At 44.8% G+C, this 24,348-nt stretch overlaps 1 protein-coding gene across 1 annotated transcript in view; it reads right to left on the minus strand.

Moving 5' to 3' along the window:
* The window catches only part of LOC310777414 (protocadherin-16-like), a gene marked incomplete at its 3' end in the record, with an annotated part of 95,266 nt that extends 73,624 nt beyond the window's left edge, over positions 1–21,642 (minus strand). The window contains exons 1-2 of the mRNA XM_083637744.1: positions 21,600–21,642; positions 13,589–15,409 (exon numbers count right to left, since the gene is read on the minus strand). Coding sequence (XP_083493870.1) covers positions 13,589–15,388 — 1,800 coding nt within the window. The 5' untranslated portion in view covers positions 15,389–15,409; positions 21,600–21,642. The remainder of the gene's footprint in view (positions 1–13,588; positions 15,410–21,599) is intronic.
* Between the last annotated feature and the right edge of the window lie 2,706 nt (positions 21,643–24,348).

The raw sequence follows: 24,348 nt of genomic DNA on the forward strand, positions 1-24,348 counted from the left end.
AGCGGTCTGGCCGCTCCAGGCAAAAGGGGGATGTAGGTGTGGGACAAGTCTGTTTCTGGAGGGAAGTGTTTTCTAGGCTGATAGCTCTTGCCTCCCAAGTGGAAAACGAAGGGCAAATTGAATCTAATCACGCGGGCACTTCGTTAGGATACCCCCGATCTCTTATCAGGACCCAGGAGAGACGGGCGGGACGGGGTGCAGGGGAAATCCCCGCAGCCAGACAAAAAGCAGGGACAAAGCCGTCTGAGCGGAGCTGGCGGTTGGGAGAGAGGAGGCCTTGTGAACTCTCCCCCCACGTCTGTCCATCATGACAGATGCAGAGGCCCAGACACTGACAGCATGGGGGGAGTCCAGCATGTTGAATAAACATATTCACTCGTCCCCTCCCCACCTAACCAAAACCTCAGTTGATGTACAATATAAATTAGATTCATCTGATAGGCTAGCTCGGTTTATGTAGTGTGTTTATACACCAGGATAAATGTACCTTCTCTGGCACAGACAGCGTGATGTTTCCATTTCCAAACAAACATCCTGGGAGTCTAGGATGTGTTGATAACGTTGTTGCGATAGGCTCAGAGACAGAGCAGAGAGAAAAACAGCGATGAACTCTTAGAGAGGGGCACTAAAAACAAGTAAACGAACCGTATTCCTATGAGTGTAGCAAGAAGTCAGGGAGTAGCTGAATAGACAAAGATGTACACGTTCACCTCATACACCTCATTGGTTGAGGAACTGGCTTTTTGAGAAAATAGTCTACTCTGTGAGTACCGGTAAATAGCCTACTCTGCCACAATTGCAACAGAAACTCAGGCACTTTGGGGATGCTGACTTGCCCTTAAAATCGATGGGCTTTCTAAATGCCTCTCTCCTCCCTCCCCCCTATTTTCCAATATTGCCATGGTAACCTATCAGCACTTTAGCTACACCATAGACATAAATAATATGGATGTAGCTCTCCCATTCAATTTCTTCTCCCTGGCGGAGTTCAAACGTTGGCCGTCACCATCTTGATTTTTCGTCAGCAGAGTGGGCGGGAATGGGTTGAGTCCTTCCGCACCTCCCGTGAGCTGGGAGTTTCCCAGAGCCGCAGCTCCGCCTGCTATTGGTTCGTGATCACTGGACAGGCAATCTGTCTATCACCCCTTTTCTATCATCTATTTTACTCGGGCGAGTTATATAAAAAACTACCCCCCTACAGTTGTTATGAAAAGGTGAAATTAGCTATATAGACTAAAAACGTGTTTTGCCCCTCACTGGAAATATGTTTAATCCTGTTACAAAGTCGGGCAATTAAACATAAGGGGGGAATGCCTACTGCCCCCGATGCCTAGTGGCCATTTGAGGAACTACAGCTTTTCAATTCACTTCCGCAAACATCAGAAGGAAGGGGGTGGGCTTGCTCACTGGTCTACACACCGCTTTTAGGCGCTAACTACATGAAGTATAATCGGGTCCGTTGGCGTTTCCCTCTTCCCTGCATCTGCTTTCTCTCTCACTCTTCCTCTTTCCCTGCTTTGGAAGCCTGCTCGCTGCCTCCATCATTTTTCCACTTTCTTCATTGAGTCTTTTCAACAGAGTGCCAGTCATTCCCCTCTCTGTTCTTTTTTTTCCCCCACTCCAATTTTCCATTCAGAACTCACTGGTCCAACAATGTATATGTGATGAATGTCTATGTGTCATTAAAGAAAAGCCAAAACAGATTAATAGTCACATTTAAAGCCTTCCTGTGCTTTTCTTCTGCAATTGTGGGGCTTTAGCGCGCACACTACACATCATAAGTTACAGTGTAGCCTGGACTGACTCAAAAAGTCTCTTTTTCTCACTTACTTCTCTCTTGTATCTGTCCTCCTGGCCAATACAAATTACCTTCTGCACAGCGCGTCTCGGGTCGGTCCCACAAGAGCAGCGGTGCCCTTCCCCCCCCGGGCTCTTTAGCAACAACATTCACCAAACTTGTATGTATGTGTGTTAGCGTGATGAATACAGAGCGGAAGCAACAGGGCATAGGGCGACTTCACACTTAAACAGCCTGTTTACAAGTCATTTACAGAGCTGCCAGAGAGAGAGAAGCCTCTGCTCCCAAAGACAGCCTCCCTTTTAGAAACAGTTGAGGGAAGAAAAATACTATATATATGGCAGCGAGAAAAACTTCAACTGACTTACCTACTGAAGTGTGAACAAAATGTTGCATCTTATTAGGGTTATTGCACAGGATCCATCTCCACTAGTCGTGGCATATTGAGCAGAATATTTTAAAGATGGTTCCAGTCCTCCGTGATAAGAGAATAAAAAATGCATTAGAAGTGAGTGTAAAATTAGCATGCTTGAGGTATAAAAAAAACATGGAAGGGAAATCATGTGAATAATAAATGGTGTGATGACAGGAGTGGTGACAGGGGAAGAGAGGTGACTGAAACTGACTTAAAGCCAAGTGATTTGGAAAAAAGACGTTCCTCACCTTCCTCTGATAACGCTATAATGTACTATGTACACGTTTGTTCACGTTTGCCACAGTGTTGTGATGGTGCATTATAATTTTGGAAGTAAAGCTTGAACGTTGGTATGACAAACAGTAGCTCTAAATGAGATGCTTTGTGCTTTCATTTGGGCAGAATTGGGAAGTTTAGGGTCAGATGTCGTGTGGAGCATTTGAATTAATTCTAGACAGACTATTAAGTGACATTTCTAAAGCAGGAAAGACACTTTAATAGCACTGAGGGTCACATTTTTCGGGGTGTGCTAGAATTATAATGATAATTTAAAAAACCTACAGATAGCAGACTTGACACTAACTAACACGAGGTATTTCTGCACACGGCTATTAAATATTCTGCATCACAAACAACAATACTCTTTACACCTTCCTCAACTGTCTTATTAAACATTCTGTTTACTTTAGAGACCACACACATCCAATAAATGTTACCCAACAGCAGACTTTCCAAATGTCAAACTATACCGGTATTAAACTTTTTATATTATTGAATGGCTTCCCCTAGGATGAAAACATTATACATATTTAATCAAAGGCCTTGTTACAGTATACTAGTTGTGATAAAATTGCTTGTGTCCTGTTTTGACAATGCTGGCCTTTCTGTCACCAAGGGAGGCTGGTGATAGCCCAGAAGTTAGAGAAGCCGGCTTTGATTCGAAAGGGTGGCAGTTCATATTATGGCTGAAAGATATTGACAAAAGAAATTCTAATTGTGATTATATGACAGAATATTGCAAATACGATCGCAACTGCGATTCATATCATCAGTTTTTCTTGTCATAAAGTTTCTTGTCATGATTGTTCATGTTCAGGATTTACTGAGTTTGAGTAGTGTAGAATGAAAGCTTTTCACCAATATTGTGCTTTATTCATGGACCAAAAATTACTCAAAGCACTAAAATACATTTTGCAGCCGCTGCAATTTCAAAATCGTAGATTCAAATTGCAATTTGATTAATTGTTCATCCATATTTCATATCCGCGTACTGACTGGGGGGAAATGTGGGTGGAGAAAGTGAAAAAGTCATTGAGTAACACTCGCCCCTCCAGGTGCCCTTAAGCAAGTCCTCCAACATCTCCAATAGAGCAGAAGAATAATTTATCCAGGGAAGCTTGCAGGTGTGTGAAAGTGTGGGACTGAATATATGAGACGCAGCACGAGTATGCTCCATTTACTTTGCCTGAATAAAAAAAGGTTAAAAAAACATCAACAAACAACCCGGTCGAAGGCATTTATTGTGTTCTCAATGGACTAGCATTACTCCAGCATACCGTGACTTCAAATACAAACGGCAAATTGCAACTTCCATTCATCCAGATATCCCCTGGCCCTGTCTGGGCTAATCAGGGCCTGGAAGCCAGTAGTAGTTGATAGTCAAACTTGGCAGCAGGTGATGACTACGGTATTTAGTCTTTTCCTAGGCCTCAGACCAAAGATCTGGACAGATGGGCAAGCCAAGCTCAATCATCTGCAGACCACCAGAGTCCTGTTCAATGAGATTAGATGCGAGTATATTTGTTTTTTCAATGTGAGTATCATGGCCCGGCACATAACAGTAAAGTTACCTACTCTCTCTGCAACCAGTATGCAAAAAATTATTATAATAATAAAAATTGAAAGGCATAGTCAGTGCTGGGACCAGAGGAACGCTGACACAGCAGTTGATTAAAATGCACAGATCACTTGTTAGTAAAGAAGCGCAGATAGATGGAGATAGATAGAGATAGATACAGTAGATAGATAGATAGATAGATAGATAGATAGATAGATAGATAGATAGATAGATAGATAGATAGAATGCACCAGAATCTGGTGCATTCTATGTGTTATGCAGTATGCAGTGGTATGCAACCTTGCCCTACTCAGGAGCCACATTGACAAAAAAAATCTTTGCAAGGGCCACAATCCAAAAAAGTCCCTTTCCTCCTTTTATTTTTTTAAAGATTTGTATTTATTTATTTATTTATTTTAAGTAGGACTTAAAAGAGCCACAACCACCCATAAAGGAGCCGCATGTGGCTCTAGAGCCTCGGGTTGAGTATCACTGCACCAGATGTTCAAAGAGCTGAGGATGATACAGTATAGCAAGTGACAGAAATGCGGCGGGGATTTTGAGGCACTTGTTATTTCCTCTCAGGGATCTGATGAGAATACATTAAACATTGTTTCATCATGCACCCTTCCAGCGCTCATCCATAAAGCCACGGCCAGGTTTGACTGGAGAGGAGACAGCTCCAGGAACCAGATGTCTGGATGCCTTTCTTCCCTGGTGAAATTACACTGGCCTCTTGAAGGCATCAACAACATCCCGTCTGCTACTCCTAGTCCGTGTTCCTGTCTGCATAGATTTCAGCAGTGAGTGGACTTCACTGGGGCCGCAGCAGACAATGAGCACTTTTCCCCTGTGAAGTATTTCTCATGCATCCTCTGAGGCTGAAGCCTGAAAGAGAGCCTCTGTGCAGTCTGTGCAGCAGGCCACACACAGTGAAAACAAGAGAATGCAATTGTAAGGGTTACTTTTAAGGTATGTAAGCTTACTTTTATACTCTCACATCCCAAGGTAAGTTGACTGGATGGTAGGCAGCACTGCTGAGCAGGAGGGGATCATCTCACTTCAGTTTTGGGGGGCATTGGCCAACCCATTATGATGGCAAAACATGTAATAGACGCGCCCAGGCAGGCACCATGATGTCACGCTATGCTTCAGTCCAGCGTGAAAGGTTTTGGTGTGGGCGGAGCTCCAGCACAGTGGGTGGAGCTCCAGCACAGACACAGCTCACGCTGGGCTCCGCCTTCCCGGTCAGCGGCTTCCTAACGGCGTTGGAAGCGCCGGGCTTCCTAGGAAGCCGCGGCCTGCCTCCGCCGCGGCTCACAGCATCACCCGCCACCCGGCAGCTGGTTCGCCTCGCGACGTGGAACCATTTTTAACCCCGACCCAACTCCTAAACCCAACCCCTAACCGCAACCAAGTCGCTTTCCAGTACTCGTCTAACCCTAACCCTCCACCCAGCGTGAGCCGGTGTCTTGAGGCACAGCATGCTGAAGCATAGCGTGACACTGTCACGGTGCCTGGGCAGGTCTATTACACGTGTTGCCGTGATATACGGTTGCATGGGCAGCCAAGATCATATCTGCCCCATAACTTTCCCTGCTCCCGAGTGAGTCTCTGTTGGCGCTTTGGATTCCACAGATGCAGTTTGAGAGGAACGCGGGGGGGAAACCCAGGGCAATGATTAGAGAATTTCTTGCACCCCGGCCCGAACCCCCGTCTAGACACACACACACACACACACACACACACACACAACTCTACCACACACGCTCCATACCAAGCACCGCAATCGCTATCTCTTTGTTCCGATACCACATCACACACCTTGAGCTCTGCACTCCTGCACACCAGCGCTGCCTAATTAGAGTCCCACTGCTCCCCACACTGCCTGCAGCTCCTCGCTGGCAGCACCAGACTCTACACAACAATCTAAACAAAGATTTAGCCTTTCAACACCAACCCCACTCTCAACATAAACTCTGCTGCACCGCACCAAATTAGCCCTATTGATGAGGTGCACAGAGCCCCGCGGTCATTAGCTCCCCCCCTTCTACAAAGTCAATCTTTAAACCGCCATCTGAGGCCTTAGCGGAAGTCAGCGCTAAGCCAAGCAAGTTGTCTCCCCACGTTACGACTAATCTATAACGGGGACGCATTACCTTAGAGCAGATAAGGCTCGATAGGCATCCTCCCACATGACGCATGAGGGGGGCCTTACTAGGAGATGTGCGGAAGGCTTCAATGAGATAGGGAACCAGCAGTGTGATGGTGGACCACCATGGTGCAGTGGTACACGCAGACTGGGAGTCTGCAGGAACTGAGGGCTAAGAGAAGGCCTGGGTGCCTCTCTGTCTGAAGCCAAGAGAGACAGCGTTGGCTAGCCGCAATGTTAGAAGGAGCGTCTCTCCCCACAAACCTCCCTCTATGTGTGGTTCGTCTTTCTCTGTCTGTCTCTCTTGCTATCTCTTTTTTGTCTTCATTCTTCCCTGTCTCTCTTTCTCTGGAAAGAAAACTCCATGTTCATCATGGGTGGTAATAACGAGGAAACAGAATGTGGCACACAGAAGCTTTCATAGCATCATTACTGTTAACAAGCGTCCCTCCCGCTGTACAACAGTGTCCATGGAGGTCCCACACTCTCCTGACCACACAGAGAGATAGTCTTGGCATTTGGAATGTTTACATCTGGCCTCGTTTGTATTTTAGCATGTTTCCCCCCTTCTTTTTTTTGTACTTGTTCTTTCCTTGTAAATGCTGTCTCCTCCCACCTTTCCCCCATGGGGAGCCAAGATACCGGCTATTATTCCCTCACCCTCAGCCACCTTTCACTGCCCTAATTAGACCTGGTAGTAAACCCAAATTGATCTAATTGAGAGCAGAAACTGGACAATCTGACCACACTCCCTCTGGCCGAAGTCTCCACTCTTTCCATGCGCTTGTTGGGCTCGGCAGCATTCTTCTCACTCGTTATTTCAACTGGCAGCGCTGCAGAGAGGCTGGAGCAAAGGGGGCTGAGGTTACTGGCAGACGAAAGCGATGCATTCTTTGTAACAGTCGAGTTCTGGATATGGAGACAATTTGCTCAGCGGTTAAGATATTTTAGGGCTGTGTATATATAGTGCACGCTTTTCTAGGAAGAGGCAGTTTTTGTCGTGAACGTAAAATATAATGTGCTGGTGACTGAGTATCTTAGCATTTCTGACTCTACCTACACTTCATCAACATGCCAGAAATGATTTGTTGCTATTTGCCTAGGATCGAGTTTCTTGATTGCAGATTTTTGGTACCAGGCAAGCTGTCATTCAGTGTCTGTTTTCCAGTCTGGTGGCTTCTGATGGACAGCAGGGGACTGGATGGATGATTTAGCACAGATTTGCTTTGGAACCGACTGAATATCACGAGCAGATGATGCTTCCTGAAGCCCAGCTTGTTGTGCACATGTGCAAGGCGACCACGGGCTGCGAGAACAGAAGGTCTGGCAGCCCTCATCGCAGCGAGCCTCTCAGTCTATGTCTCTCTGTCTCTCTCTCCCCCTGTTCAGTTGTCTCGGAGGAGGGAAGCAAAGTGAGTAATTGTCTCTATTTACAAAGGTCAAGTAAAAGTGCTCCTCTCTTTGAGCCCAAACCCGACACTGTGGGAAAGTCTTCCTGGGGACACGACACACACCTGCGCGCTGACTTCACCCCCCTCGGTAATTTACACCAGTTTCTTCCCCGCATCGTCTAATTGGCTAAGCCTCGGCCCGGCTTGACTGGGACCCACAAGGCGGTGTGTTCGCCGCGCTCCGGGGCGACCCCGAGCTTCCCTGGGTCAGCAGATGTGCCGCTCACACCTGCTCCGATCCGCATGTCACCGCTCGGGAGGGACACCGGAGGCAGTGGAGCACAGAGGGGACACAGATCACAGAGGGGATGGTGTGGGGCTACAGGAAGTAGGAAGAGATAAAGAGCCTGGGTGGGGAGGTGGAGACCGGGACAAAGAACCAAGCAGATCCTTCCCCCTTCGGGGAGGGATCCACCACAGCTGCATCCAGCTGCTGAGTCGGAGGTTTGTCGTCGCAGCTGCCAGACACCGACTGTCCCTCCGGAGACACTCCAAAGTTTTCTTTTCTCTCTCTCTCTCTCTCTCTCTCTCTCTCTTCTCTCACTGCACTCACACCCTTCCATAGAAACTTGGCTGAGAGGTGGGCCTCACCTGCAGCAGACAGTCTGGCAGACGGACCGTGTACTGGCTAATGAAATTTCCCATCCCACGAGAGTGCTATATAAGCCCATCTTCCTTCCCTGCCAGATGTGGGCAGGAAACCCCTCCAGCAGACCTCTGTCCCTCACAAGGTCTTTCTTCACAGCCAGCACTCAGCATGGCCTGCAGCACGGCCAACAATGACCCTTTACAATCACCCGCAAGACTTATAAACATGGCGAGCTTTACCACTCAACACCCACGTTATGAATGGCTCCCGGCGATGACGTCCGATTTGATTGCATGTAAACTTATGGTCAAAATATCACAGGCTGGTGGTTGCACGTCTCATTAAAATGTTCAGCACAGATAGAGTAATCCCCCCTATGAAAATAAAGTTACCAACCTACTGTATATATTTATACTGCAGAGGGTTGTAAAACATTAACTGTACAGAACTATGACGCTTGTTTGATGATAAAAATGCAAACCTGTTGAACCTGACTGAAATGCAATGACATAAAACAAACAACTGCATTTTACACTTAGTGAGTTCACAAAAGCAGCTATCTTTTCCATTTCACTTCACAGTTTGGTCTTGGAACACCCAAGTTCTCCACTAATGAACAGTATTTCCGCCCGGCTTCTGTTCTCGACCATCTAACATTGAACTTTTCACCACAACTTTCGCCTCTTCCTGTATTGTTGGATGGAGCGGCAGAGAGGCAGCAGATTCGCTGATGGACGTGTGAGCACAATAAAATGCACTCAGCTGTCTCAAGCGCAGCAACTTTGACCTGAACACCCACACTCCATCCAGATGTACATCAGTGTTTATGTTCGCCTCAGTGCCCCTGCTAGGCCCAGGAGTAAGTGTTCAAGGAAGTATTACATTTGCGAACACATTAAGTAGCACATCCAGTTTCCTGCAATTTTACCATTCCTTGAAAATACTGTTATACCGCAGAGCCACAGCGACGCTCAGTCGTTAGCAGAGGAAAAAGAAACAGAGGAGACTAAAAGCAGAGTCAGCTTTGCCTCAAGCTAACCCAGTCTTACAGGGAGAGAGGCCAGGCTGGTATTAAAACAGACAAGTGAACATTTCGTTTGTCGCAAGCCCTCCCCAGAAAAATGTCTGGTGAGAATTGATTATATGGTTTGTGTATAAAAATACCAGTCCAAACCTGGTAATTTCACTGGTCTCCATAGTTGTCTCACTTTACAGTGAGTTGCCAGAAGTCTCATTTGGATCCACTGGAAGAGCTTCACTCTCACTAGCAGTTCCTCACAGAGAAAAACAAATGGCCATGGAGAGAGAGAGCGACTGAGCAACCAGGTGTCCCTTTCAGTCACCAATTCATTGCATTTTGCATGGTTGATTTGCAGAACTTTGTTGTAGTGGTTTGGGCGGAAGTCAAAATGCACAATTTCTGCACACTACTGAGAGCCAGCTGGGAAAATGCTTGGCCTTTGTCTACGCTTGAGAGGCGTGACCGAGACACTGAGGAGAAACTGTGGTTTTGTGGAGGAGCAGGGAGCTGGAAAAGTAAAAACTAAAAAACGTAAAGAAAAGAAAATACTGCTCAAGCTCAGGCTCAAAGTCACTCTATAGCTCAAGTATATGAATCAGTGTTATTACAGTACCTGCCTGGTGGTTACCACTACATGTAGGTGGTTACTGTAAAACAAAAAGACTGTGGAAACTGTGAGAGACTGGCATGAAAGAAATTAGAATCACATTCCTTCAATCATTCATACTTTCTCTCAAAGGGCAATTAAGAGTGTTCTTTCCCCTCATACGTTGGTTGCTTTTATGTTGGCAGACATGGAACCATGATTCAGAAACATGTTTCTCTCAACTAAGCCTCAAGATTTCTGTGAAATAATTAATGTTTTTGAGCCATCATGAACATAATACTACTACTAATGATAATAACAATAACATTCTGCTCAAAACCTATCCACCCGAATGAACTAATTGGCTCTTTGTCTCAGTCACAGCACAACAACTCATAGCCAAAGCATGGAAAATCCTAAATAATAGCACTGATGTTTTTTCAAGAGCAGTGATGTGTTTAGTCAAAAGTCGAAAGTTGCCAAGACACATGGCTCAGACGAGACAGGAAGCATTTTTGGTCGCAAAGGAACTGATAAGTGTGTAAGTTTGAGTTACAGCTCCAACAAGCAAAACGCCTAAATGTTTGCTCTTTCTCTAACAGCAATCAGTGGTCTTCTCATGTTGCTATGGGGGCTGCAGTGATGACAAGCGGTCCATTCTGTCGTGAACGTGGCGATGGCGGGCGAGAGACCGTGGCGTCTAGGCTATCCTCACACCCGGCTAATGAGAAATGAAATGAGATCAGATAAGAGTTTGGGGAGGGACAGACCGACGGACAGACGAGGAAGCCCCCCCCTGCCCGTGTCACCTCCGAGGAAGCCCCCCTGCCCGTGTCACCTCCGCCACCCATGCCAGCACTTGTCGGGCCTCATTTCCCCCTCAGCTGCCTGGAGAACCCCTCTCGCCTTTCCACTGGAGCCAGACCAACCCCCCCAAAAGCAGACAGAGGGCCGATTCTTAGCAGAGACAGAGACTTGCTCCGGACCAACAGAAACGATTCTTAGCAGAGACACGCTCCGGACCAACAGAAAAGATTCTTAGCAGAGACACGCTCTGGACCAACAGAAAAGATTCTTAGCAGAGACAGAGACACGCTCCGGACCAACAGAAAAGATTCTTAGCAGAGACACGCTCCGGACCAACAGAAAAGCCCCATGAAGTCAAGTGTCAATTGTTCCCCAATGCAAGATACCGTCACAGCCATCGGCCTCATCAACAACCACTGAAACGGAACAAAATAAATGAATGGATGGCAAATAAATCTTAAAGACCTCAAAAGACTTGTTTCTCGGTGAACAGCGGATTTGGGATCTAAAGGCTAAAACTGTGCATTTCATTATGCGGTCCAGACTCCCTCTTGACATCCTCTTACATTTATTAAGAGAGGGAATCTTGACTAAATATAGTAGTAATTCAACTGCCTCTAAACTCACTCTTCTTTTCCCTTGAGTTTTCACCTTAGTTAAATGGCCTCACATCACATCATGTGCACGGTCCTGTGACAGTGAACAGGTTTCACACTAATACAACGTTCATTGCCAGAGTGAAGTGTTTGTGCTCGTTCGGCCAGTTACAATAGGTCACCTCCTGTGTGTACAGTATGCTTGCTTTCATCCCACAGTGTGAATGGGAGATATTAAATGGTGCAAGAGAACTGTATAATGGAACATGAATGGATCAAATAGATCTATCTGTAAACTAAAGGAGAGTGTTTTTGGTGTTGCGGTTCCTTTTTTTTTTACGGCATCAGGTCCCTGCTGCGGCGATTATGTTTCACATCGACACCGTCCACGTCCAGCGAGCGTGTAGAATGGACACAGCATGAAAAAGGGGAAAACTAATAGGGGAGAATAGAATTTGCAATGCCTCATAAAACGCATTCCATACCAGAGCTTGTGGTTTGTAAAATGTTGTTTTTCATACCGTATTTGATTTCCCCTCTCAAGGATGACCTATTTTCTTTGCTGTAGATCTTGCATATTGAATTACAAGATTGATTGCTGCTAATACTGTAGGTTTAAGCCCTTATTTTTAGTCATCTTTTATTCCCACACACCTAAATTGCCAATTTCCTCTACAAACCAATTGATGCATAGGGCAAGTGACAAAATATCACAGGCAGAGGACTTTGGAGACAGACTTCATTAGAATAATAATAAAGTGTTGTGCTGGTGACCCGAGGAGAACAAAAAGAAAGAAAGAAAAAAGCTAACCACTTCAAAAGTTTGAAATAACGATCACAATACTCATATTGTAATGGCTTTTGGACAGTGCTGTGCATGGAATAAAGGGACACTGGGAACTCCATATTGAGAGAAAAAAGGCAGTCATCAGATGTCTTGCTGAGATGTTTGGATGTAAAGCTGGCACCCTAAGTAAGAGCAGTCTGTTCTCACATGGCCCGCCAAAACACACGTCTGCCGCATCCAGGCGGGCCCAAGAGAGGCCAGGGAGCGCTGGCTTTGAAGAACGACTTCATACTTGGAGCCTGCACGGCCGCTGATCAAGCATATCATTCACGCAGAGCTGTCTACGAACAGGTAGTACCGCTTTTGGAAGCAAGGTGGAGTAAAAACCAGGCTTTGACAGTCTCTAGGTTGAAAAACACAACAACATAATTTTCTGATATTTTCACAGAACATGAACTTCAACCCACAATGGAAAAAATGATCGTGGAGCATTAAAGCTCTCCAAATCATACAATGTTTTAAATTATTCTCTGGTTCCCCTTCCCTATTCCACAATCAATTTCAGTGAACTCCCCTCTCTCCTTATGCTTGTGTTCTGTGTGATTTATAAGTGAGGGACCTCCCAAAAGAAGCCCTCATAGCTTCTATTTCTGTGTCCGAGCCAAGAGTGGTGGTGAGGCCTGCGGCTCCCTTCACCCCTCCCTCTCCCTAGGCCAAACCTCGGGCCAAGATCCCGTCTGCCGGACCCTCTGTCAGGACCGGACTGTTCATCCAAGTCCTTGATCCATGCAGTCCTGCCGCAGACACTTGTGAAATAGGGACTGTAATGAACCTGTATCTTTATAAAACACTCTTGAAAAAGCTCCTGCTGACTGAAGAGCACTATGGCGATTCAAAATAACAGATAAAAAAAAGCAGAAAAAGAAAACAACTTCCCTCTTTTTAACAAGATGGCCAAAAACAACTTGAGAGGACAATATGTTTCAATGAAACACGACAGCAGTCTTTGGGGGGGCTGTAATTTGTCTGAACTTTAATTCATCTTGTCGTCTATGGGCATTTTTTTCTCACGCTCAACTAGTCTAATTAAGGTGCCTTTTGTGGGCTGAAGTGACATCTATTTCTTTAGATAAAGCCCTGAATTTGTCTCTGCCTGTGAATATGTGAAAACCCCCTTTGTGCCTGGGCTGACGGAGGACTTTACACTGCCTGTGTTACCCTGGAAACCTTTGAGAGGTGAAGGGGAGGACAGCCAAACAGGAGATCATCTTGGCCTAAAAACTGCAGGTAAAGTCCTCACTAAGGCTGTCCAATTCAAACAGCTTTACCATTAAAAAATGACTCCTTGTAACAGAATGAGGGAAATCAGCAAAGCATAACAAATGTCTCCTATTTGTCTAATACATTTCCATTTGTTATGGACTTCACAATTTCCTGAAGATGAGTTCAGACTCCTACATCAATGCGGCTTTAGAATTTGGGCGTGTATTCACACAGAAAAATCCATCAATTCACAACATATTAATGAAATAATAAAACTCTGTCCTACCTCAAGAATGCACGTCCCTGGAGCTGTGTTCTCCTTGATGGATGCGTTGTAGAAGTTCCTTTGGAAAACAGGCTCATTGTCATTTATATCCTGCAGTATGATGTTTACCACGGCCGTGGAGGACAGGGGTGGTTTGCCTCCATCGGTGGCCACCACAGTGACACTGGGCTTGGGGTTCTTTTCGTAATCCAGCTGGGAGAGAGTAGTGATAATCCCCGTCACAGCGTCTATACTGAACCAGTTCGAGTGAGTACCTTGGTCCTGCAAGATGCTGTAGCTGATGTCCCCGTTGGGCCCCTGGTCTTTGTCTCTGGCCGTCACCTGCAGCACAAAGCTCCCTGGAAACACCACTTCAGGGATGACGTGTCTGTACACCGGCTGGTCAAACAGAGGAGGGTTGTCATTGACGTCGAGCACCTGGATGGTGAAGGAGGACTCTGCTCTGAGAGGAGGCGTGCCTGAGTCCGTAGCCATCACCCTCAGCTGGTAAGTGTCCCTCTCTTCCCGGTCCAGAATTTGGTCCACACAGATCAGATAGATGATGTTGTCCTTAGTGGTCAGGGCAAACTTTCCATCGCCTCCCTCCAGCGACACGTTGACATTGGCATACTCTCCGTAGTCTGGGTCAGTGACTGAGATCCTGGCCACGTACTGGCCTGGCTGCGCCCCCTCTGAGATTCGGGGAGAGCCATCCTCACTGAGGAAGATAATGGTCATGGTGGGCTGGTTGTCATTGTAGTCTCTGACATGGATGGTGACAAAGGCATTGGTGACCTCCGGGTGGGTGGCATTGTCTTGTGCCTGGATCACCAGCTCGTGGACCCTCCTCATCTCAAAGTCTAGGGGCTTGTTGAGAGTGATGATGCCGGTGCGAGAGTCGACGACAAAGTAGCGATCTGGGTCGCTCTGTCTCCTGTTGATCTCATACAGCACCATGCCATTGTCTCCTTCATCAATGTCGGTGGCAAACACCTGCAGGATGTTGCTTCCTGGTTGAAGGTTCTCCGATATTATGGCATGGTAGCGACTCTGGTTGAAAACAGGAGCGTTGTCGTTGATATCTTGGACAGTAATATCTAACGTCATCTGATCTGTCCGTTTAGGAGAACCACCATCAAAGGCCTCCAAAGATAAAGTGTAAGTGGATCTTTTCTCTCTGTCTAGAACGGCATTGACCACCAAGTCCAGGTAGAGAACCTCGTTGCTACCCCTCCTGGTCTCCAAAGTGAAGGCCTGGCCGACGTTACCATCCTTGATGATGTAACCTTGGGTCGTTAGCTGGGCTTTATCTGCATCCACAGCCGGGTCAAGGGGAAACCTGGTGCCAATGGCTGTCTGCTCAGGGATTTTAAATGCGGCCCGTCTTTTAGAAAAGGAAGGACCGTGGTCATTTATGTCATTCACCCTGATGGTCACCTCTACCGTCACACCTGTCATGGTGACTGCAATGAAGTTGTATCTATCCCGTAGTTCCCTGTCTAGAACTTTGGCTGTTTTAATAATGCCTGTGCTCTCGTCTATGTCCAAATCAGTACCCACACCTGTGGCCTCGTGGTCTGAGATGAAGTAAACGGATGCTGTGATGCCAGGGGGCAGCCCAGCACTGATGTCGCCCACAATTGTGCCTGCTGGTTGTTCCTCATCTAGCTGTAGCTCTAGGGTACCCAGGGCCATGGATGAATGGACCGTTATGAGCTCCAAGGCCACGTACACCATCAGCACCATGCGTCTGTTCCACCAGCCCTCACGGTGCAATGGGCCCGTTACTGACTTTCCCAAACCCTTGGCCGCTGTCTTCATTTTGGCTCCTTCCTTTCAAACCTGGAAACACACAAAGAGAAGTGTCTGTTAAAGTGCTGACTGAGCAATGTCAAAACCCGACAACAGCAGAAACAAAGAAAAGGTGTATGATTTCTGTGCATAATAGAGTATGTTAGTTTTAGAAAAATAAGTAAATGCCTTAAAGACTTCCCCATATGTTCTATGGGCTCCTTTCCCAACCACAGTGCGTACAATAGGCCTTGCACATAACATTTTCCTACACTTCTTTCACCTAATAAGTCAACACCTTGTTCCTACGACATACCAGAAAGCGCTCCTTTGCTAAAGAAACATCAAAACCACAGGCACCAGCATACTACCTCAGAGGGGGAGTCTTTGTGGTGTCGCTATTCAACTCTGATTAAAGAGATTCCTCTTTTGCCAGGCTGCCCTGTGTGCTGCTGACCATACAGTACCCTGTGCTGTCTGCGTGTATAGACCAAGTCTGGGAAGCACTGAGATGCTGGAATGACAGAATATTTATGTGTGGTACCATAGGATTTGAGCACTTAAGGAGTGAGCAGTTTTGAGAGATGCTTTGAAAGACCATTTAAACATGTAATGCTCCCTAAGCTTGAGAAGTACGAGTTTCTGAGTGTTAAATCAATAGAAAAAAAAGCCCATTCTAATAAGCATATTTAAAACTTGGAAGGGTGTCCGAGGTACTTTGCATGAACAATAGACATGACTCTGGTCTGGCAGTGGACCCACTCCGCTGTGAGGATCTGCAATTTAGTATGAGAGACATTTTGGGGCAATGTGGGAATTGTTCAGCAAGCTTGTCACCATCTGCAGAATAATCCAAAACCACCAAGTGTCTGGCACACAAGGAATGATGTGTCTGCTTCTGGGGTTCTGTCTGAATAAATGAAATCCATAATTAATTTGTCTTATTTGCTAAGTAAATCCAGCTTGAATGTTTTTGAAAATGCATTGTTATTCAATTTGAAGGAAGTGAGATACTGGTGAAGGCTCCCCCCAGTGGCTTAACTGATAATAACTTGCACAGAAACACTCACCAAACATCTGTCTATGTGTGTGTGCGTGGCGTGGCGTGGCGTGCGTGTGCTAAATGCCTCCCGTGTGTCCCTGAGCACAGTGTGGTGATCCGTCTCTCGGCCACCGTGGTGACAGTGCGTTCGAGTGACACGGTAGAGCAGAGTCGAGCAGCAGAGTTGAGGGGCTCCAAGCAGTCTACCTCTCTCTTTTTCTGGCTCCGCAGCATTGTAATTGAGGTCTGCTGGAAGGCGGCCATAAGCGTACAGGATCCCAAGGCTAATTTCAGTCTGCCACGATTCTGAGCCCACAACACTGAAGATGCTAACTTTAACAGTCACTAATTGGTTTGAATTGGACTCGGTATGACTAGTGAAATCTTTATACAATTGATTTTTTTCAGATATGACATAAAAAATCAGCGTGGTTAACACAAAATAATTCAGAGCATTACTGTTTCAAGAATATTCCACAGTTTAATGTAGAAATTGGTGTGGAGTATCTATTACGGTAATAGTAAAATGAACACTGGGTCAATTTGCTGTATCCATTCCTAATTCCTATTAAGAGGCCATAGTAATAACTGTAAATGGCAAGACCATGAAGGCAAGCACGACTAATTCACCATTAAATGCCATACTTTGGGTTGCTTTGTAAGTGCTATTCTTGGCATAAAGGGGAACATATCCATGATAGCTTCAAAATCTTTGCTCTTGGAACTTTTTAAGGCTCAATAATGATTTACTGTACTGCAACACTGGGGATGCACTTTTAAAGTGCTTTTTTCCAAAGCACAAAGGATCACTTTTCAAGGCCAGAATCTTTGTTCAAATGCCACAACTGAAATAATGCACTCTCTGCTTGAGCTGCAGTGGAGGACCGCTGCAGAGCGGAGCAGCCTAATGGATATAGCAGACGCAGTCGGGTAGACTAATTGCACAATGCCAGGTTAGGAGGAACATAAAGTTAAAAAGGATACAGTATAAAGTTAAATACGACACAGGACTTTAAATAAAGTCTAAAGTTAAATTAGACTCAAGAGAAAGTTATGTGCTTCTCAGGGCTGCAACAACAGTTCTTCACTTATGCATCAAATAGGCCCTTAACTTGCAGTACTACTGTATGATAAACACTGTCAACCACCACCCACCCACTCCATCTTAAGAATGAGTTTCACGTCTATTGGACTAAGAGAGGGTAGGTAGTCTAAACAAGAATTACTTTACGTTAAGTGAAATATAAAAGGAGAGAACCTATTTGTGCTGTTGCTGGGACTTTTACACATACCAGCAGGGAATACTGAATAGCTGAGGGCTTTGGGGAAGAGCAATCTGGAAAAAGATTGCTCTTGCCTCCAGTACAGCTGTTATTGGTTGAAAAGTGTTGAGTTTAGTAAGCCAGTCCCATTGTGGGTTGGATTCAAATGTGTTCTCCTTGCATCACTGTCGTAGATCATGAGGAGTCCTAGTTCATCCTTTGTGAGGAGTTGTGTTCAAATGATGTAACTGCTGACAAAGCCCCATGCATCCTTAGCACAAAAGAAAAAAGAAAAAGAAAAGAAAAAAAGTCACATGATCTGAAGTGAGGTGGTTTTTCCAAATAGTCGTGTGTTTGTTTGGCACGTCCTCTATACATAATTGTTAGCAGTAAGGATAGCATTGACCCAGTTTCCCTCTAGTCTAAACCAAGTCAACCGACTAAGTCCAATCCAAGGTTTCTAGGATTTACATGCAGAATGAGACCTCCGGTTCAATTCAGTGGAGATCATTCTGGGTACTTTGCAAGCATGACTGGAATCGGCATCAAAATCCCTGGCAACAGTGAATGCTGAGAACATCATGACGGCATAAACTGTCTCCCTGTAGCCTAGATCACGTTTGGCAATTTATTTCAGCCATTCATTTTTCATCATAGGTGAAAATGTATGTGCATATTTATTTTGTGCTTGTTTTTTCTCTGGAAAGTACCATGTGTCTTTGTTGCACCACTACCAAAGTAGGCCTTTGGGTTGGCAAATTCTGCAATATACATCTGCTGCCTTGTTCAGTAAGCCCACTATCATTACAAATAAGGCTTCTTACTAAATAGGAATATGGGGTTAAACAATCTGCAAAAATAAACTGTGAAACATTATACTTATTATAGAAGATTCACCACAGATCAATAGATGGCCATACCAGGTTATTTAATCTGTGAAGTATCGTGGACACTTCGCCCATATTGAGTCATCACTAAATTACTTAAAAGTTAGAATCAGAGATGGTAAATGAGATAGGCCTACTCTCATGTGAATGAAATATTAAGCTTTTCAGTACTAAGTATTTAAGCAATAAATAAAAGTAATATCTGATAGAAACGCATCCAAAGTGATTAGCAATATGATCCCAATACATGTGAATTGTGCTGCAGTAAAAGGTTCAAAATGACTTTGCCATGTTGACATACAAGTACATCAATCCATCACTTTAATTAAAACTACCAATCCATTTTCACCACCAGCAGGCCAAGAGGGATGGCTAGAGTGACAGACTATGTAAAAGGATCTTCTAATTCCATGTCATGATTCCAGCTCAGTCAAATAAAACTTCTGAGGTTTAGAGAACATGCCAGGGTGCCTGAGGCTCAATAATGGAAAGCACAGACAGAAACAGCAGATTGACTGGACATGAGGATGACAGGCATAGCACAAAGCAAACGAAAACGCTCTGAAAGTTTGCCAGACTGTTGCCTCGCTCTCACCAGTGCTGCATTAGTCTGTGGGGCTTCAGTCCCTGGGCATGTGGAGGGGTCAGGAAAAGCCATCAGGGGCCTCAGATGTGCGCGCACTTCCAGGCCATAACAAACAGGGTATTGGGGAAAACACATAAGCTCCGCCTTTCATGGTGAGCGGATGGTTTTTGAGTGTCCCGGACGGAGCAGTGATCATCTCTTTCCCACACCAGTCGCAGCATGGGTTTGTTCAGCTGTTTGTCTAAGATGTTCTGGATTAAAATAAAAACCACACACACCTTATGTCTTTGAAGATGACACCATCTGATACGGCATTGGACCGTACTAGCGGTTGCATCATTAAAAACACATGTGCATCAGGTTACAGTAATGGGGGCGGGGGGAGGGAAGCGAGGAATGTTTTGACAACATAGCCACAAGCAAGGTCAAAGGTGATCTCGTATAGGTGTACCATCCCACACACTCTTCTGAAGAGGCTAGGATTGGTAGCATTATTTTAACATTTCCCAAATTCCAGGGTGTTCACAAGAGGTTCCTCCCTTCAGCATTCATACTTTTTGAATTCACAGTGTCTCTGATGGGAAAAGTGGCTCCACAGGCGTCTGGCATGAAGGTAGAAAGTGGTAGAGACTTGATGTGTGACTGATGACAGCAGGACAGGGAGACCATTAAAACCATAGTAAATACCGCCAGACAGAATTAGGAACTAAGGCCGCAAGAAGAAAAAAAAGGTTTGGGCGGTGTTGTTTTGGTAATCCTAGGGGGGAAATATATCTTGTGTTTTTCATTCTTTTTTAGGACTCCGGAAAACTAGCTTCATCAACAGCATGTGCAAGCTACAAAGACACGACTAGTCAAATGATTACTTCATCACACACATGGGCCAAGGGCTCATGACATAATTCTTGGATTCTCATAAAAGCTGTGGAGGTCCCGGTTATGGTTTTATCCATCACTTTTGCATGTTGCGTGTTTTTTGTTTGTTTTGTTTTCTTGGTGAGTTATAGCCTAACTCAACACAGAAATATGGCATATACTGGAAAGATGATCACAGATTATTCGAACTCATTTCAATAGCCTACATACCCCGTGTGCCAAGTAAATCAATAGCAGTTGGCATCAAAACAAAAATCTGGCCAGGTTAGGGTATCAGCCACAGATTTAAGTAGGCTAAAGAAGCTTTGATGCTACTGTAGCCTATATGGCCACTGATAGCCTAAAGCCTGGGCAATCACCTTCTCGTAGGCTATTCACTCTGAACACAACACATGTAACTATTGTAGGAGTGTGGCATACAAATGTGCGCACTAAAGCCAAAGAAGCCTCCTCCGTTTTGTTTTAAATTGATGACTGGGCGGAGGGAGAAAAAAGAAAGGGGAGGGGCTTGAACTCCTCGCTGTGTCCAAAGCGGTCCAAAGTCAAAAAAGGTCTGTCTGGACGGTGCGTAATTACGCCGCTGCTGTACCATGGCAACCATGAACCATCACACTCACAACTGAAGTGTGTAGCGATGGAACCCAGTCGAGTCTTAATTAATTCGCTTAATTGAGGGAAAAGATTCATTCACGGTCAACGAGCACAAGTCGGCCAACATCATAATAAGAAAATACCTATCCTAAACGTGCGGCCCGGGTAGTCATTCGGTATGTGGTCGGCAGGAGGAAGAGTGAGGAAGAGTGAAGCACAAAGGCGCAGCGGCACTAAGCGGACACACAATGGGACTCCACACAGTCACCAATTTGAGAGGAATGTCTCAGGGGCCGTAGACAGTGTGACATGACAGCCGTCTGAAGTTTCACCGCTCTATGTGCATGCGTGTTTTGCACCATCCATTAAAGTTTTAGCAGAGCACTATCCAACTAGAGGGAAGCTTATGTAATATACTTTAGAGATAAGATATAGCCTATTAGGAATGCATAACGCCGGCATTAAGGACCATAACGAATGCAAACTCAGTAGGCGCACGCACGCACACAAGGAATATTAGCCTATAGGAATAGGCTACTATAGGCTAACTATTTTTCCTTGATTTAACTTGGTGGGAAAAAAAAGAAAAGTAAAGAAAACAATAGCCTACAGATGTGTGTTCATTATTAGCCTAGGGAGCTTCAAAGGGCTGGAATGGTCTTCCAAAGTAAAGGTAACGTTAGCCCACATCGTCAGTCAAGTTGTACATGCAGAAGGCAATGGAACAATAATTCAGCAAGAGATCATAAATATTATTGAGTTCTAGTCTTTGATGAGCTCTGTGTGTGTGTGGGGGGGGGGGGGGGCGCACAGGCGCACGCCAGTGGATTCCAGTAAGTTGTGAAGTGTGTTATTGGGCATGTAGGCTAGCAGAAGTGAGGAAATCATTGTGGCTTTCTCTGGATAAACTGCGTTTAGCACTGATGGATAACTTAACGGCATCAGGTTCCCCCTGGAAGAGAGGGATGTCTCTTGACATGCTGTGATGGATACTCACATTCATCTGTTCCTTTCCTGTCTCAGAGAAGACGAGCCCAGCTGCAGATACCCCAAATCTCCTTGTTATTATTTATATGGAGTCCAAGTCCAGAGTGTAAATTAGATCCATTTCAGGGCAGAAAAAAAGTCCTTTTCGATGTTTTGGGAGATTTCCCTCCGTTCCACTTCTTTCCTGCTGAAATCCCGCTTGTTTCGTCCCTATTCCTTTGACAGGAGAAAGCTTCAAAGTAAAAAGTCAAACTTTGTTGTGTAACTTCGCTGACGTCCTCTTCGTTATCAACTTATCGGCATCCACAGCCAGTCTGGTCGCAATCAGACAGACACAGTGCCGCAGCACGCCGACTGAAACCCAACACGGTGACTGGACGGCCCTCTGAACTAATCTGACTAATTTATTCAACACGTGAAGAAGTGCAGCCTCCGTTCTGCTCTGCTTCGGTGAGCCGCTGCTGCTGACTGTGAGCCACTGAAGGCAAGCCGCCCGCCCGGGCTGTTTCTGAACTCTGGCGCCACCATCCTATGCAAAAGGGAAGTGTAAAATCAGTGCGCAGCATTAGGATGGGGATGCATGGAAAAAGAAAATAAATGCCTTGAAGAGTTTGGAAAATGCACATATAGGTTGAAAAAAGTATGGGAAATAAATATAATAATAATAATAATAATAATAAATAAAGTAAAATACAATTCTGAGATTTCAAGCATCAAAGATTTGACACAAGACCCTGCAAAACTGTCATGTAGCTACTATGTTTTTAAATATTTAAACCCAAACTATTCTTCTTTTGTAAATAAATAAATAAATTAGACCGCACACAAGATAAGATAGCACTTTATTGATCCCCTTGGGGAAATTAAAGACACATTCACAGATAAAACTCAGCACAATTTTGACTAACAAAACAAGACTAGGCAAGCCAAGTTAAACTGGATGCAGACTGCTTAACCCTCACGCATGCGCAATTCAGCAATGGGGAGTCAGTCAGTCAGTAAGCCCCTGAGAACTGAGAAGTTTCTTGGTCAGCCTGTTCCGGGTCAGGCAAAAAGAGATGGGCAGTATTTGAAATACATGTAGGCCTATTTAAAATACGTATTTGAAATACATTTGTGTATTTTGTCCTTTGTATTTGGCTGAACCGAGAAAAATAAGATGTAATTTGTCTCAAAATACTTTCAGACCTTGTATTTTGTGTATTAAATACAATTTATTTTATTTTATGTCATTTTCTTCTCAAATTGACACATTTTAAACATAGATAGATGCAGGCTTAAACAGTGGAATAAAAAAACGCAATGCGAGATGTCACTTCTACTCCGACTCTGATTGGCTTACCCTCAGAACAAACTCAACCACAAATCAGAGGCAGAGTAGGGTGAGTCTTGAGTCGGACTTCACATGACTTCTTCGTCTAAACTAGTACTAGCCACAGGATTAGCAAGTTCCACTCACCATGAAAGCCATACTGCGGCAACTTCAAGTACCATGGTTACATGCTACTGAAAAGTAACCTTTTGTGGTGGAATAAATAATGTTGCTGTATTTCTATACGTGTTAAATAAAGACTATTGTATGTGACAATTTACTGACACTAGGCAGCGCACTCGATTCTAGGCTCGCCCGCTACGTGGGCTCGGTAGCTTGGCTGCTGCGCGTCCTCACCCGCCCTGCAGCTCGCTGAGCTAGCCCTGCAGCTCGCATACGGAGCTCGGCCGCTACGCGACCTCGCCCGCAGCTCGCCTGCTGTATTGGCATATGCAGCGGACAATTGCTCAACTTCGCCTGTCATCATCGCATCAGTGCCTATGACATCATCAGTGATGTCATAAGATGATTTTAGTCAATAATGATGTCACTGATGACATCACTGATGATGTCATAGACATTGTGACATCATCAGTGTGACAAAAAAATCAAACAAGCAAACAAACAAAGCCCACTGGCTCCCTTTTATATGGTGGATGTGAAGTTGTTTAAAGGGGACCCACTATGTTTTTTCTAGATTTCTGTTATATATGTATACTATTATGTCAGATATCTATGGCTAAACATGATCAACTAGAGGTTCACATGTAGAAATGCTGCCTGTAAGTCAAAAGGTCTCACAGAAGGCCAGGGCATCATGCAAGCCAAAATTCTGAGGGGGCGACATTCGGCAGCAACCAAAAAATTTGAGTGGCGAACTAAGGTCTGAATAGATCTGCAATGATTCAATCAGTCTGCCCAGATAAAGTGTGCTGAATCCACTCATGATTGATTGATTTATCTATCAATCGGTCCATTTAGCTATTTCTAAAATGTTGGCCATTTGAAGCCAGATTTAGAGAAATATCAAATTTTAAATTAACATTAGGATTAGACTGTTGTGATGTCATTATTCAGTTTTAACCATCAATATTTTTGCTCCTTTTCTCATTATTAGGGTAAATACTGTATATTTATTTAGAGTTAAACATTCGGCGGCGACCAAAAGTCCCCGGCTATAAAATTTCGGTGGCGACCTAAGGTCTGAATAGATCTGCTATATGATGCAATCAGTCTGCCTGGATAAAGTGTACTGAATCCACTCATGATTGATTGATTTATCTATCAATTGGTCCATTTAGCTATTTCAAAAATGTTGGCCATTTGAAGCCAGATTTAGAGGAATATTTAATTTTAAATTAACATTAGGATTAGACTGTTGTATTTACTGTATGTACTGTTGTCATTATTCAGTTTTAACCAGGTGTGTAGTGCTATCTGGAGAAGT

Source organism: Poromitra crassiceps (assembly GCF_964638095.1).
Source record: "Poromitra crassiceps genome assembly, chromosome: 5".
In the NCBI taxonomy this organism is placed as follows: Eukaryota; Metazoa; Chordata; class Actinopteri; order Beryciformes; family Melamphaidae; genus Poromitra; species Poromitra crassiceps.